Source organism: Cavia porcellus, unplaced genomic scaffold, assembly GCF_034190915.1.
Source record: "Cavia porcellus strain 051 isolate PalLab524CR breed Dunkin Hartley unplaced genomic scaffold, mCavPor4.1 scaffold_14, whole genome shotgun sequence".
In the NCBI taxonomy this organism is placed as follows: domain Eukaryota; kingdom Metazoa; phylum Chordata; class Mammalia; order Rodentia; family Caviidae; genus Cavia; species Cavia porcellus.
In genome coordinates, this window is record NW_026947497.1 from 66,824,108 (window position 1) to 66,839,682 (window position 15,575).

Sequence of the window (15,575 nt, forward strand, 5' to 3'; positions counted from 1 at the left end):
TCCCTTTTTATCAGTACTGGGGATCGAACTCATGACCGCCTCCTCGCAAGGCAGGCACTTATGCCGCTGAGCTAAATCTCCAGATAGGTGGAGTCTACAAGAAGAAAGAGTCCCCACCACCTCCAAGCTGAACTCACCTAGAATTTAACCCGTAGTTGAAAGCAGGATGAGATTTGCTGAAGTCCTGCTCCTACTGGGAAAAAGGCTTCCTCTTGGAATCTTGGAGGAGAGGGAGCCTGCTACTCTTTTTTTTTGAGCCTGCTACTCTTGACTACAGAAGTCTGATGTGGAATCTCCGCCTCATGAAATTGGGAACTGGGAAAGGGACAGTTGATCCAGATACTGGATCCAGATACTGCAGATACTCACTGTTCTAAATAAATTCATGGTGTTTGGGGGATAATTGTCTTTTCATTTGCTGTTTGCCCTTAATATGATGGGTAAAAATAACCTAAAAAAAATAATTCCTAACCTGAGATATCAGGTGTGCTGAGTTCATGGTCTTAGAACAGCACAGAAAAAGTCACAAACCAAAGGAGAAGGTTAGGAGAGTTTTACTGCAAAGAAGAACAACAGCTCTGGGTTTCTCAGAGGAGTGGTGAGTAGGTGGCCACACATTCTCTTATCCAAAGTCAGTTATGCTTAGATAAGCTGAACACAGGAATCGCCCAGTTGTTTAGTGCCCACCTATCACAGGTAGCTCTTTGGATGTAAAATGAGTAAATGGAACTAAAGCTGTCCAACCCAGTTCTTCAGTATTCAGAGTTTAAAGGAAACTGACATTTTAGAGAAAACAAATGATTATTTTGCATTTGAAGTTCTTTAGAACTCAGGAACTTAGAGTGGCTGTTCCTCCCTGTGGTAGGGAGAGAGCTGCATTCCATGCTGTTTAAGGCAGGTCCATCCATGTCCAAAGTCCTGGTTCACTGTCTGTTCTAGGTTTCAGTTCCCATCAGTGTGGCTAATTAGCCAGTTCCTCTGAGGCCCTTTCCCTAGCTAGCTGCCTCATCATAAGCCAGCTAATAAACTGTTCTTTGTTTTAAGACCATTTCCAGAGCCTTTAAATGGCTGGTGGCTTTGTTTTAATACTTCTCACCAGTTCCAGTTAGGAGCAGGATAGTAAGGCTTCTCAGGCTGGCTGCTGGGAGTGGGTCCTCCTTACCCATCTTTAAATAACCAGTGCCCTGCTTCTGCATGAGAATCACCTCAGAATGCAGGGTATTCCACTGTGGAAGCTCTAAAACAGTTCTTCCCTGTGGTGAGTGACACCTCTGCCCATTTATCCTTGTTTGTTCTGGGAGCCCCCAAAAGATACCCAGCCCCTCTCTTAAGAGAGCAGCCTCCTGGCCTTGGTGTAATTGAAGTCGTGAATCCCCAGCCTGGTCTCCTCTTGTCTGGCGGAACATCCGCAGTGCATTTCTTCTGTCACCTCCACCCCATCACGCCCCATCTCTTCCCTACTGCCACTGGGGTTCAGGTGAGGTCACTTGAAAACAAGAGGAGGTCATCACCTTCCTTATTCTGGATTCTCTTTCTATAAGTGGAAGCAAAAGCACATTAACGTTTCCAGCAGCCGTTTTGCACGGTTGGCTCAGTGAGTCTAACTCCCGATTCTCTCCACACATGCTACTGATGTATGCTGTTTTCCTGGATCCAAGTGCAGAGCTTTGTATGCATTGTTTCCTGACTTTCCTGATTTCTTACCCCATGCATACTCTTTTACCTTTACCCAAATCATTAGTAAAACATCTGTGTAAAACAAATCCAGAGGTGGAGTCCTGCATTCATCATCAAAGACCTAGGTGGCTTCATTCACAAGTCACCACACTGGCTGAGAGGCCTGGAGTCCTGTTCTAACACGACATGTCTGCCCGCTTGCCTCTGCTCAGGTCCCGAGTCTTTCTGAGGGGACTATGTGTGAGGTCATCTCTGTGCTAGTGGTGGTTCCCTGTTCCATCCTTGAATCCTTGCAGTTCCATCGAGTTTGCCATCTTCTTGGAATTTTGGCCCCTACGGTAGATACTGTCAAGTTACAAATGGGCTTTTCCCTTCAGTAATGTTTCCTGGCACTTTTAGGTTCTGCCCTTAATACACGGCAGTTATCTCTTCAGTATGTGAGCAGAGCGACTAACAGACTTACTGAACATTAAGACAACTCAGTAGGCCAATCTTAATTACGCTGTGCTGATTTATCACTTGCTTGTAAAGATCAGAGAATACAAGTAGCACAGCTCTATAGGGTCTGAGCCTGCCCGAGCTGCCCTGGTGAGAGCCTCAGGTGGCCAACACACCATAATGGCAGAGTACAGCCTTCCATCAGGATACCACCCCAAACCAGTTGTCACCGCACCCTAGAACGTTACACTTCCTTATACAGTACTAGAATGCTGGGTTGGGTGTGCTTAGAAAACTGAGAAATCTCCTGTTAAAGCAGAAGGAAGGATGAGAAGATAGATGAGAAACGGACTGGTGTTTAATGCAATCTGTGTGACAGAAGTCACTTCCTTGGCACGTTTGTGCTTTGTCGTCCTGTGCACATGTCCTAAGTCCATGTTACCTGTGACACACAGGCTCTTTTGTAATGGCATGACCAGGTTTGGCCGTTTGGGTGTACAGTGAGTGTCTACTGACAGTAGGTACTATTCTAGATGTACCTACCCTTGCAGAGGTCCCCCCTACTGCCTAGATCACAACCTACCAGGTAACATTTATAACATGTTTTATAAGTAAAGCTAATCTGGGGATGGGGATTTAGCTCAGTGGCATAAGCGCTTGGAAGGCAAGCATGCAGTCATGAGTTCAATCCCTGGCACCAAAAGAAAAGAAGTAAGTAAAGCTAATCTTTGAACTAATGATAAAAAGCAGAATACAGGAAATAAATTATTAACATAGTATTACTGCCCTGAAGTAGTGTGTGCTCTGCATAACTTACAGACTACATTCTTACACCCCTGGCAATGAAGTAGACTTATTTACACCAGAATCACCACAGGCACGTGAGTGGTGTTACACTATGACATTAGAATAGCTTTACTGTTACTGTGCAATAGGAAATTTTCAATTCCATTACGTTAGGAATCCACTGTCAAATATGTGGTCCATTGTTGACCAAACTCTTGTTATACACACATGACTGTGCACCTTTTAACTGTCGTTTAAGTCCTTAATCATGTTTATAAAATAGATATTTTAAATGGTCTTCTGACACCAACATCCCTGGGTCTGTTTTAGTCATCTTTTTTTCCTTGTCACGGGCCACATTTTCCTGCTTCACTTATCTGGAAACTTCTGCTTGTGTTCTGGACATGGTGAGTGCTGTGTTGATGAGTGTCTGGGTTCCAGTTGATTCAGGAGCTCAGCCTAACTCTCCCCTCTTCAGATTCTGCTCTCTGCCCATCCAGACTTCCCAGGCTCCTACTTCTAAATCCTTAATTCAACCCTGTCCTGCCTGAGCCGCCCTTCCCTTGCTGCAGTCTAGATCGTGCCTCCAGAATTCCAGAGAAATTACGGGACTCTGTATGCTTCACTGTTTTTGAAAGATTACAACTCTGCCCTGCCTTTTGGGCAAAGTTGGCCAATTTTATATTTATTTGATAGAGTTAACCTGGCCCACAATGTTATAATGGCAATATGTGACAGTGTGTGGGCTTTTTTTTTTTTTTTTTTTTTTTGGCTTTTTCTTTTTTATCGGTACCAGGGATCGAACTCACGACTGCCTGCTTGCAAGGCAGGCGCTTATGCCACTGAGCTAAATCCCCAGCCCCATTGTGTGGGCTTTTTAAAAAGTTACAATAAACAATAATTTAATGTATGAATTTCTCTTATTATCTTCCTGTTTCGCATCTGCCCTCCCCCTCCCCACAGCCAAGTCTTACAGGGAGAAACAGTGGGAAGGATTTTCTTCTTTCAGATAGCAGAGCCACGGGCTTTGGTGTGTTTTCCTTGGATTTGTACACTTGTGTCGGATTTTGCTAATTTCAGGGTGAAACCTGTTCCTCCAGTGGGTTTTCTTGCCATTTTTAGATCTGAGTTGTTAAGCCGAGCAGGAACACTTGACCTAAAAGTCTCTCAGCACTCATGGTTCTGGTAGGGAAATCACGAAGGACCCGGCCCCTCAGAGGAGTGCTTGGTCCTGACCGTTCCCCTCCAGCAATACCCGAAGGGTAACTGTCTGACTTTCTTCTCTAGCAGATTGCACTCAGATAGCCAAATAGTGGCGAACCTTAGGACTCAAGTGAAGTAAAGGATTCCCTTGTTATGCTCTTGTAGATAAAGGCCAAAGCTTCACCAATGCTGAGACAAATAGGTTTTTAGGAGTAGAATAGAAAGATGGCACCTCAATAGAAGATTTCTGGGGCATTTTGGATTATCCTTTGCTGACAAGAGGAAAAAGCAGTTATGGAAAAGCTGTGCTATACCAGGTGACAAGACCACTATTTGTGTGAACAGTGCCCTCAGGAAAAATGATGGGGAGGGGGGCTCTCACCTCTCAGCTCCCCATACTGTTGTTCCTGCTTCTGTTAGTTATGGTCTTGTCTTGTGCTGACATCTCTCGACAGTGACGACTCTGGATAATGCCTCTGTCCCAGGTGATGGTGGCGTCCGGCAGGTATTTCATAAGCTTCCCATGCCTGCGGAGCAGTGACACAGAGATGGCCAGCCCTTCCTGACAGTGATAATCCCTGGGGGATGACAGGCAGGTTCTAAGGAATCTGATCAGGGAGATGCATTAGTCATCTGAAAATTCAGACCATGTTCTACAGTTGCCTAATCAGGTTTTTAAAAATCTTTCTAAAGCATGATGAAGTCCCAGTTTTTGCTGGGATGGCTTTCCAGGTTGTCTCCTCTCAACCAGGATAAGCAGGAGTGGCCAAGTGCCTGCAGGTGTAGCGTGAGGGCTGCGGAGACTTCACATGAGTCAGCAACATTTCTGTTTTTGAGGGGGCAAAATGGTGAGGCCACACCGAAAACTCAGTAGTGTGACATTTGTGCACCTTAGGGTTTGTGCCACAAACACGTGGCTGCAGTACTCGGGCAGGGCAGGGGCAGCACCCAGTGGACGCCCATGGGGCCTCCCAGTAGGCACTACGACTCTCCCGAGCCGTGTTTACCACGGCGCAACCTCAGTTTCTTTCCATGTGACTTAGAGACAGTGAAACCTACCTTGGGCTAACGTGTGCTTTAAACATGAAAGAAATTACTATAAAGCCATAGACCAGGGGACAGCAGGAAACCTGTTTATGTCCCTGCCGTCCCCTCAGCAGAGCTTAGTAAGATGGATATTTTTTTCCCATTTGTGCAGATAGACATCAAGAATACCAACATACCTAATTCAGGCCCCTGATGGCAGTGTCTGAGCCAAGTTCAGAATATTTTTCTCTGGTGGTAGAAGAGAGGCCTGGGCACCTAGTGTGTGTGCCAAGCTGTGAGCTTCTTAACTGCACAGCTTAGCTTAGCTCTTATCCTAGTCCCTGTCAGTAAGCTTCGGTCCAGCCTTCCCAGTAGTTGCAGTCAGTCTCTCTCTGTCTCTATCTCTCTGTCCATTTGTCTTTCTGTCTGCTTCCCTCCCCCTCTCTGTGTCTTTCTCCTTCCCTCCCCCACCCTGGTGCTGTTATTTAAGCCTGACTGAGTGAGCATTGAAGTTAAAGAGAGCAGATACACGAGACGTGCCCAGCACGAAGCCAGCAGTGTTCCGAGAGCATGGCTTACACTCGCTGAGCCTGGGCAAACCGAGTCTGGTCCTGACCCGACCTTTCAGCTCTCTTGAAAGAGGCTGTGTGTCAGACTTCTTCCAGACTGACCCTGAAGATGTGGTGAAGGAATCTCCAGAGCTGGACTGGCCCAGGCTAGATCGGGAGTCCACCAGCAGCAGAGTGACCTTGCGCACACCGCTGAACTATAAGACAATAGTAACAAAAGTGCCCAGCTCAGCATTGTGTGGTGGTTACTGAGGTAACACACAAGAAGTGACACTGGGGAGCTGGCACACAGCAGCTGCACAGCCAGTGGGCTGCTGCTCCTCCTTTTCACACCTCAGGAAAGTCAAACTGGTGTTTCCCCTCCTGCTGGGAAAGGTCACTGAGACTGCGAAATCTCCTTTTAGAGATGTCCTGCCTGATTCTCCCATCTCACCTCTTCTGCCTGTCTCCTCATTCATTATCAGCTGTGGCCTGAGGAGGATGTTGGGGCATTAGGACATGTGTGGACAGGAGGGGTCAGGTTCGGTCTGAGTGCTGTGGGTGGGGTAGGAAAGTTACATTTACGGGGGAAAGGAGGTGGGGTTGGGTCTTCAAAAGCTTTCACTTCAGGCAAGAGCTCTGAATGGTCAGCATGAGTCCATTGAGGTGGTGGCAAAAGTCTGCCCAAGCTGTGTAACAGATTATAGAGAGAAATTTAAAACCGAGACTAAGGGCAGGCAAGGGGAAAGTGGGAAATACAGTTCTCACTCCATGATGGGGTTCCACCTGAACCATCACGTTAGAGGAGGAGGCACCCAGACTTCAGGGAGGATAATCGTGTTGCAGAATTAGAGTGCTCCATGTGTTTCCCGAGCTGGGTGTGACCTCATGTGCTTGTGGAAGATGAACAGGAAATGGTAAGCTAGGATTTTGATCTTAGGATCACAGTCATGGTGGAGAATAAGAAATGGGCAGGCGGAGTGACTGTCCCTGTCTTCCCATGTGCCTTGGAAGCTGTGGTGTCCAGACCCTAGAATTAGTGTTACCCCTGGTCCCAGGAGTCCGGCCTTCAGGGTGGCAGTGGTGCTGCCGTGGCCCTGCAGCAGAGCGTGCTGTGCTGGTTAGAGGTCTGTGGGCCCTGGCAGCCTGGTTTGTTTTCTTCCTGCCAGCGGATGTGATTACAGCTCCCGCTTCCACCACATCTGTGAGTCACTGCGCTTTGAAACCCGCTGGCGCGCCGTGTTAGCCCCACGCCCCTATCCCAAGGGCTCCCTAGATCATCAGGACCTCATTTTCCACCGGATTTGCTTTAATGCTGAGTATTACAAGGTCATTTCCAGAGCTGTCACTGTTCCTTCCTCTGATGTTGAGCTGCAGTTTAGTTTTCAGCTCTTATCATTGGACTTCCTTCCATGGGAAAAAAGAAGTCTGCCCCTGCAGACAGTCCAGTGCACGCTTCCTTCTCTTGCAGTGGGAGAACCGCTCTGAAGCAGATCTGCACCGAGGTTCAGTGGTCTGGGAGTGCCAGAAGGGTGCTGTATGTTTATGAATTTATCACATGGAGATTGGGTTCGAATGTTGTCGTTCTGTTTTTATTTTGTACATGACACTGATTTAGCCAATCAGCTTCTCTGTGCAGCATCTAGAGGACTCAATGTTATTTCCCTTCAGGGTTATCATAAGTCTTTGTGACAGGGCCCCTTGTTGGTTGCCCTAGTTTATGTCTGATTATGCAGTGGAAGCCACAGTGAGCTTCAGGAGATGGTACTGTTTGATCTGCAACTTTTGCGCCTGAGATGCCTGTCACCTCACTGTGCCCCCGTCTTCCCCAGAGAAAGCAGCCTGATGTGGCACTGCCTGTAATGCACTGAGACTTGGACCAGCAGAGTGGTGTGACCCACTCAGTTTATGCAGGGAGCTGGCGGCAGGACGAGAGCTCAGGTCTCCTGTGCCCCATCGGGCACTGCAGTAATTGCTGCCATGAATTTATTAAATCAATCAGTACCAGACCCATACATTGGCTGTGCTTCTCACAGCAATTCTGTGAAGTAGAGTTTTACAGATAGCAAAACAGACTGAGAGAAGCCAAACCTGGCCCAGAGCCTCCGAGCTGAGATCCAGGTTTAGCCCAGGTCTGTCAGCCAGAAACCCTGCCCCGTGTTCTTGCCTAGAAACTGCAGCACATGTCAGAAGGAAACCTGCTCGTTTGCCCGCTCAGCCTTTCAGCCATTTGATCTGTATCATGATTCCGTGGCTGCCCTGCGCCAAGCACAGTGTTATATGGTACAGACTGAGCAAGACAGACACAGACCTGTCCTCGGTGGCTGTCATTTTCCTGCAGTTTTTCCTGTCTCTTGCACCCTTATCCCTCTTCAGTAGTAACACGCCCTGACATGTACACACACATGCACACACTAGCAGCCTCACTAGCTTCGCCTGTGCACCATGTGTCCGTGTTCTCTTCTCTGAGGCTTGCAGCTGCATTAGGGTGAGGGCCACACCGCAGTGCGTGGTGAAGCCAGGGCCTGTGTGCAATGCCGGCGGACCCCCCGGGCCATGCAGTGACCAGCACAGACTGGATGCAAGTCCAGGTGTCAGCATTCTCTGTGTGCTTCTTTCCTCTGCTCAGCCACCCCATGGTACAGCTGTCATCCAAAGCACAGTCCTCCCAGCTCGGGGAACAAGCATCTCCCCCAAGATTGTCTTGCGAGTAATTCTGCAGCCAGAGTTTAGGCTCAGTCCAACTGCAGAGCCCAAACTGCCCCCAGCTTCTGCATCGAGATGGGCTCTGCCCTGCCCTGCCCTGCCCTGCCCTGCCAGCTGCGTCAGCCACACCTGATGAAGGACAGTGACAGAAAGGGACTCTAACCAGAGTCCTTATCCCTTCATAGATTTTATCACCTTTTTTTCTTACATTTGCCAGCACCTTGTACATGATAGGCAGGTACTGTCTCAGTGAACTATACAGCTGGCCCTTTTTATTTTTCCTTTTGAGGAGAGATTTTGCTGAGGTTGCCCTAGCCTGGAACTTGTGATCATCCTGCCTCAGCCTCCCAAGTAGCTGGGATTATAGGCATGCACTACCAGTTCCAGCTTACTTTTATAATCTTATTCTTAAAGGGGTTGGTACTTATGTTTTGTGACATTTTAAAAATAGTTCTTTTCCCAAAACTGGATTAAGCAAAACGAAGTCGATAGTTTGAGGTACAAGATGCACATCTGAGATCAAAAAAATCTTTACAAAGTCCAGAGATTCTTAAAATAGACAAAGCCTGGCGATTTCACAGGAAGCCAGAAGAGCAAGTTGCTTCCTTGTGTTATGCAAAAACTTGACAGTTCAGAGTAAAGCAGGGATGGTGATGCTGTGGCCTGCTAGGAGCGGAAGATGCGTGAGATCCGGCTGTGATGTCCCAAGGGCCCACAGTCTAGAGAGACAGCAGAGGAAGCAGCAGTGAGGCCCCAGTGAGTCTCGTCACCCCAAAGTCACAGGAGAGCAGGAGGGAAAGCCTTGTCTGCTGACAGTGTCAGGGAGCCAGAGGAGGCCCTGGGGGAGCGGGCCAGGGAGAGCTGTGACTTGGGAGTCTCAGACAGAGTGTAATTTGGGCACAGTAGTGTAGTTTCAAGCGAGGCCTGCCCTGGAAAACAAGCAGCAAATGGCCGTTTCATGCCACCGGCCTGGTCTCATCTGGTCTCATCTCATCTCCTGTTGAGACAGGGTCTTGCTATGCAGGATTTAAACCAACTGTGCAGCCCAGGTTGACCTCAGACTGGCAGCAGCCCTCCTCCTGCCTCAGCCTCCTGAGTGCTGCGGTGATAGACATGTGCCGCTGTGCCCAGCCAGCCTCTCTAGTGCCTGTCACCGATGGAAAAGGTGGATCTTTGGTAGCGTTTTAACACCCGGAATCTGTGAAGCACCAAACTCTTCTTATTACCTTTGCACACCAGGGCCTGATACAGTAGAGGCTCCTAAAGCATCTGTAAAGCCAGCAAACTGAACCCCATCTGTGGGACTCAGAGGAGCCTCCACACTCAGCACCACACTGATTCAGTTCAGCTGGTGTTCAAGTTGGCCGTCAGAGTTCAGCCCCCCACCTGTTACCCACAAGGCCCAGTGAGAAGTGGGGCAGCTTCCCCCACCCTCCGCTGGCACAGATTGAGCCCTGTGACTCCGAGTACAGACAGCACCGGCTGGGAACATCCGAGATAGGCAGATGACGGCCCCATGCAGACCTGCTACCCGGTGCCTGCGTTTAACAAGGTCCTTCAGAGAGGCTCCTGTACATTGAAGTCTGAGAAGCCCTGAAGTCAAGAACAAGGCTTGGACCCCTGTGTGAGACGTCTGCGCTGTTTATGCGGCTCCTGGAGCAGACCTGCATCGTGCGGAGTTCCCCGGGGGCCTGACAGCGCCCTATTTTTAGCAGTTTTAGTTATTTTTAGTGACAGCACTCCTTATGGCTGCTCTGACACAGCCTCTACTTTCTTGAAACACTGAGTTGGATCCCAAAATATGTGCCGTAGGATGAAGCTAGTGATGAACTCTAGACTGGAAAACAACAAACCAACTGTGGAACACAATAGAAAAGCAGTGCTATGGTAGCACCCAAGAATGTTTACCACCACGGCCTGTGCAGCTGCCGGCTCCAGGTTACAGACCATTTAGCGCCCAGGCCTAGTGACAGACAAAACAGCACGGGATCAGTAATGGCGAGACTGTGATATTCACAGATTTCCTCCATGCCGGGTCTGATGCGAAATTCATCAACACATGTTCAGAAGCAGCTGGGCTCGCTTGCATTTCCCGTCCCAGTGTCTCACATACTTGTGTGTGAACTGTGGTTTTGTGTTTATGAGACCCCCTTCAAGGCAGAGGCCTGGTTACCCGGAGACCCCACGGTACAGGAGAAAGCTGCTGCTGCTGCCGCCGCAGTCTTTGCTGGTTCGGCCTCTGCAGCCACCGCCCCAGCCGCTCCCCTCGTGGGCTGCTTCACTGAGCTAAGAGCTGATCAGCCCGGGGAGGAGAGTGCTGCCCGGCCCCCCAGTTCACTGACCAGCCCCTCCATTCCCGCCCACTCCCCAGCCTGCACCTGCACTGTTCAGTCCCCCGAAGGCAGTGAATTAATGTTTTTCCTTGTATCTGGGCACCCCTGGAGACAGAGCCTTCTCGCTGCCCCTGTTTCCAGGCTTCAGGCCCCTGTCCACCTTGTCAGGGCCGAGGCTGAGATTGCTTCCCTTACCTGAGCCCTGAGTAGTTATTTTTTCTTTGAATGGGGAGAATTTTGAGGGAAAGAAGCAAAGCCATTCCTACAAAACAAAGTAATTGTATATAGCTCTTCACGTTTCCGTGCATTACACTTTCCAAAGTTCACGTTCCTCGAAAGCGCGGCTGGGCCAGGACCTGTCGCAGAGCAGGTTGGGTGAGTAAGCGAGGCCCATCCCGAGCTCCTTGCCGCTGCCCCCTCCTCCTGACCCTCTGTCAGGCCCTGCACACCGGTGCTGGGGGCCACCTTGCAAGGGCTTGCTAGGGACCAGAGTGTGCAGTTGGCCTCACACAGGCCCTGCATTCCCTCCCCCAGCCAGCCCACAGCGACGCACGCCCACACCAACATGGAGCCTTTTGTCCCCAAAACTCTTTGTGTCACCTGCATCATTTGTGATACAGAGCACAGAAGGACATCTCCTTCTAGCCATATACATAAACATAAAAATACCACTGAGGTCACCTTGTAACTACGGGCATCTGATCAGGGCTGTACAAGCCACCTTGTGTCCCCAAGCCCCACCTGGCCCCTGGCAGGAGAGACTAAGGTTTGGAGTTGGGCGCCACTCTGAGAGCAGAACCATGCGGCAAGTTAGATGTCCCCTCTTCCAACCAGCAGCAGACTGAGCTTGGGGGCCTGTGGTGGCTGCCGGCTGTATGCCAAAACAGGGCAGTGAGGTGCCATTTCCTCAGCCCCCTCGCAGAGGAGGGGTGTAGGAAAGACGTGGGAGTGCAGAGCCAGGTGGCTCCCAGGTGCTCCACGGTCCTGGTGAAGGGTTAGGAAGCCCTCCAGGAGGTGTGTGAGTGCAGGAAATTTAGGGTCTGCATGGGGGACCGGTCCAGAGTGGGGGCCGCCTTGGGCCTGCAGCGAGGAAGGACTTAAGTGAGATGCGCCCATTTCTAATAATGTGCGCTGACCTGTCTCCAGCTCACTGCTGGCGTGGAAGGAGCTGCCATCTCCTGACTGTTGGCTGGGGGCAAGTTCAGAGGCTGCGAGGACCGGGCTGGCAGTGGTGTTAACCTTTCCGTTTCTTACATCTCAGGCAGCCTCAGAACCTGGCCTGGATCCCCAGCAAATCCAAGCGTTCGACCAGCTTTGCCGGCTGTACCGAGGAAGCTCCAGGGTAATGTCATGTTTCCCCTTTATCAGCTGCAGTTCTGGAAAGCAGTGCCTGGAGTCCTGCTCCTCACCTGCTCCTGGCCCTCAGATCCCCCGAATCCCAGCCGGGTCCAGGGAGCACACAGAGCTGGCATGGCAGAGGGCGTGGAGGGAGGGAAGTGCTAACTGTCCCTTACCTGCCTGGGCTGCAAGGGCTTCGCCTGCATGCGGAGGGAGCACATGGAAGCCTAATCCACACCAGAGAGCCTTTACCTTACCCGCCTGTGGTTTTTATTTTGCTAGTACACAGTGGCAGCACATGCAGCTCGCGGGCATCTTAGGCAGAGGTTACCTGGATATACTGCAGCTGCTGGGTTTTTGTTTTTAACCCCCTTCCCTCCCCTCTCTCCACTTCCCCATGCCGATTTTCATTCTCGTTGATATTAACCTTAGCTCGCAGTCTCCGGGAATAAAGGCCAGTTTCTCAGCCTCCACTGCACTTACCCACGGGCCTGGCACGGATGGCTTCTCATGTTCCTTGACTCACTGTTCTGTCCTGAGGCCCAGGCCCTTGGAGGCATTTGCATTGGTTGAATTATCTGGGGCCAGAAAGATTAACCTATACATGCAAAGGAACCATGGTTTAAACAAGATGGAAGTGTGAGTGCAGGAGGCCAGGATGCCTTCCACGGACCCCTGCCCGGCGTCCCCAGCTTGTAGCTTGTCGGTTGCTTGCTCGGTTCATCGTGGTTACTCCAGCTCTCACATCATGTGAGTCTGCATTCCAGCTGCCAAGAGGGAAAGGAAGACTCCCCTAAATTGTTCCCATCACCTGCTCGATCTCACCATTCTGTGTACAGCTGCAGTGCAAGCAAGGAAGCTGCTCCTGGAGACCAGGCTGGAGCAGCACCTTCTCTCCACGGGTGGGACAGAGAGAGCCCCAGGGGCGCTGCTCCTGGAGACCAGGCTGGAGCAGCCCCTTCTCTCCACGGGTGGGACAGCGAGAGCCCCAGGAGCGCTGCTCAGGAGCCTGTCCCCTGGGCACTTGTGGCTCCATGTCCCACCAGTGACTCAGCAGCCACGGCAGCTGGCTGGGTTCATCTGTCGCCCCACTGTGCAGTGTGGGGAGTGTCTCCCAGGCTTCTCCCCGACTTCTCCCTGGCCCTGCAGCTGCCTCCGCCCTCATCAGGCCTCTTGCACACTACGCAGGCCATTTCCAGACCCCAAGACTTCAGTATTTTTACAAATTAGCACTTGGGGGCCTTCAGGTGGCTCCCAGTTTCCACAGCCGACCGGTCATGTTTGCAGCAGGAGTGACAAATGAGTCATTGCCTGTGTGACAGAAGCCGGCTGCCCAAAGCTAGGAAACAGCTGGAGGAGCAGGCTGGTGTACAGGGCACAGGTGACAGCTTCAGATAAGGCAGCAGTGGATCGTGTGGCTGTGCAGGACCAGCCCACAGGCCTGAGTTTGAATCACACACTGTGGCTCCCCACTGGGGGACCTGGGGTGAGTGACTTCGCTGCTCAGTTACCCCCGAGGTGACTGGAGAGGGCGGAAGCAGCACACACGCAAAGCGCCAAGCGCTTGGTCTGGCGCTGAGAGGACATCCGGCAGAGTCGCCCAAGGCCCAGTGAGGTCCGGCTTCCCTCTCTCCAGGCCGGGCTGCTCCTCGGAGCACTGGTGGCTGGGCACCCAGTCTTGGCTGCTGTGTATCAGGACCGTGGCTTGCCAGCCCTGAGTGCCCCGCGGGTCAGCTCTGAGGGGTGGACAGGGCTCCCTCAGCAGAAGGCTGGAGAAGCTGCAGCAGGCATTTAGAGGGCAGCGAGGCTTAGGCATCTGGGTGGGACTCATCTCTTCCTTCTGTCCAGGGCATCTCGGGGGCCAGACAGGCAGATGCCCAGCTTTTATTTTCTTCAGTCTGGGGATCGAAACTAGGGCCCTCTCGCCGAGCTGTATGCCCAGCCCTTTTTTATTTTGAGAGGATCTCGCTAAATTGCTGACTAGTGCAGGCTGGACTTGAACTTGTGATCCTCCTGCTTCAGCCACTGGAGTGAGGGAATGGCAGATGTACACCGGAAGGCCTCCTTAGCAGAAGGACAGCAGCCAAGGGCAGAGCCTGGCTGTGTCCTGCTCTCCCGGGACAGGTCTTCCAGAACAGAGGTACCCACAGGACAAGGGTAGTGCTGGGGGCTGAGAGTCTGACCATGTGGGACCACCCAGGTGACGAGAGAGGTGAGAGCCAGAGAGCATAATCCAGGGACTGTCCCCCGCAGGCTCCCCAGGGCCATGTCCCCCCACCTGCCTGATGCGTACCCCTTCTCCACAGCTGGCGCTGCTCACAGAGCTCTCCCAGAACCGTGGCAGTGACAGCTACCGGCCGTTCAGCAGCTCCCAGAGCGGCCCTGCTTTCCACAGTGTCTTCCAGAATGAGAACTTCCAGCTGCAGCTCACACCCCCACCTGTGACCGAGGACTGACGGGGCATCATTGGCCAAATAGGAGTCCCCACTGCCACCCCAGCACAGCCCCCCATCCCTTCCTGCATGTCACCACAGCTTCGGCCCATCAGACGGACTGGGCTTTCGCTTCCAGGGGGGACCCACACGCCTCCCAGCTCTGGAGGAGAGAGCTTGCCCCGTTTCTGTTCAGGGTCACCTGGGGCCTGGGCTGGACCCCCTTGGTGGCATTCTGGGTGAGTCACCGGAGGGACCCGGCTGAGGGGAGCAGAGCTGGGCCAGGCCAGGGCATTGCTGTGTTTCTGATTACTCAGGTGACAGCCCTGTCCTTGACAATAAACATCCGCGTTCAACGGCTGCAGGCTGCCGGCCACCCGCTCTCTGCCTGTTGTGCTGTGAGATGCTCGGAGCCGTTGCCACCTTGAGCTTCATAGGCTCCAAGTCAGGGACCAGGACTTTGTCCTCAGACCAGCAGCCGCATTGTCCACCCCATCTAGAGTCCAGCCACTCAGGGGTCCTGTGACAGGGCCCCAGCAAGCTCGGTCGCCAGGATGCTGTACATCCCTGATGTGGGAGCCGGGCTGCGGGTTCCACTCGGACGCCACCCCATCAGCCCCCACCGGGAGGGGCAGCTCGGCTGGATGCTGACTGCAGCCTCAGGAGACAGATGGATGAGCTCCACAGGACCAGAGTGACTTTGAGTAGCCAACAGAGCCTGCTCCTGCCATCCCGAGCTGGCCGTGGGCCCTCTTTATAGAATGAATGAGCTGTGAGGGGAGGAGGAGGCAAAGGACTGTGGTGAATGCCCAGGAACGTCAGCTTTCATGGTGCAGCTTCTCCCAGAGAGGCAGCTGTGGCTGAGCTGAGTGGCCAGTGGTGCCCATCACAGCCACCTGAGGGTATCTCGACCCCATGGACAGCTGAGAAGGCCAACACGCAGGGATGCTGAGTCATTTAACCAGGGCCACCTGGAGAAGTGGCAAAGCAGGGATCTGAACTCAGAACCATGACCCCAGTGCTGCCCCGCCAAGGCAAACAGGTCTCAGCCTGCAGTTAAGGCCTGGGGAGCTGGGTATTGTCAGGGT

The 15,575-nt window shown here is 52.0% G+C and overlaps 1 protein-coding gene across 3 annotated transcripts in view; it reads left to right on the top strand.

Annotated features, from left to right (window-relative positions):
* Positions 1-14,847, top strand: part of Vps8 (VPS8 subunit of CORVET complex) — a 193,082-nt gene extending 178,235 nt beyond the window's left edge. For 2 of the 3 annotated variants that reach the window (XM_063261176.1, XM_063261174.1), the window contains exons 46-47: positions 11,979-12,059; positions 14,362-14,847. In XM_063261176.1, the coding sequence (XP_063117246.1) occupies positions 11,979-12,059; positions 14,362-14,511 (231 nt within the window). In that variant the 3' untranslated portion in view covers positions 14,512-14,847. Of the gene's footprint in view, positions 1-11,978; positions 12,060-12,487; positions 14,029-14,361 lie in introns of those variants that run through there. The other variant, XM_063261177.1, reaches the window with a different exon arrangement.
* Positions 14,848-15,575: the final 728 nt, after the last annotated feature.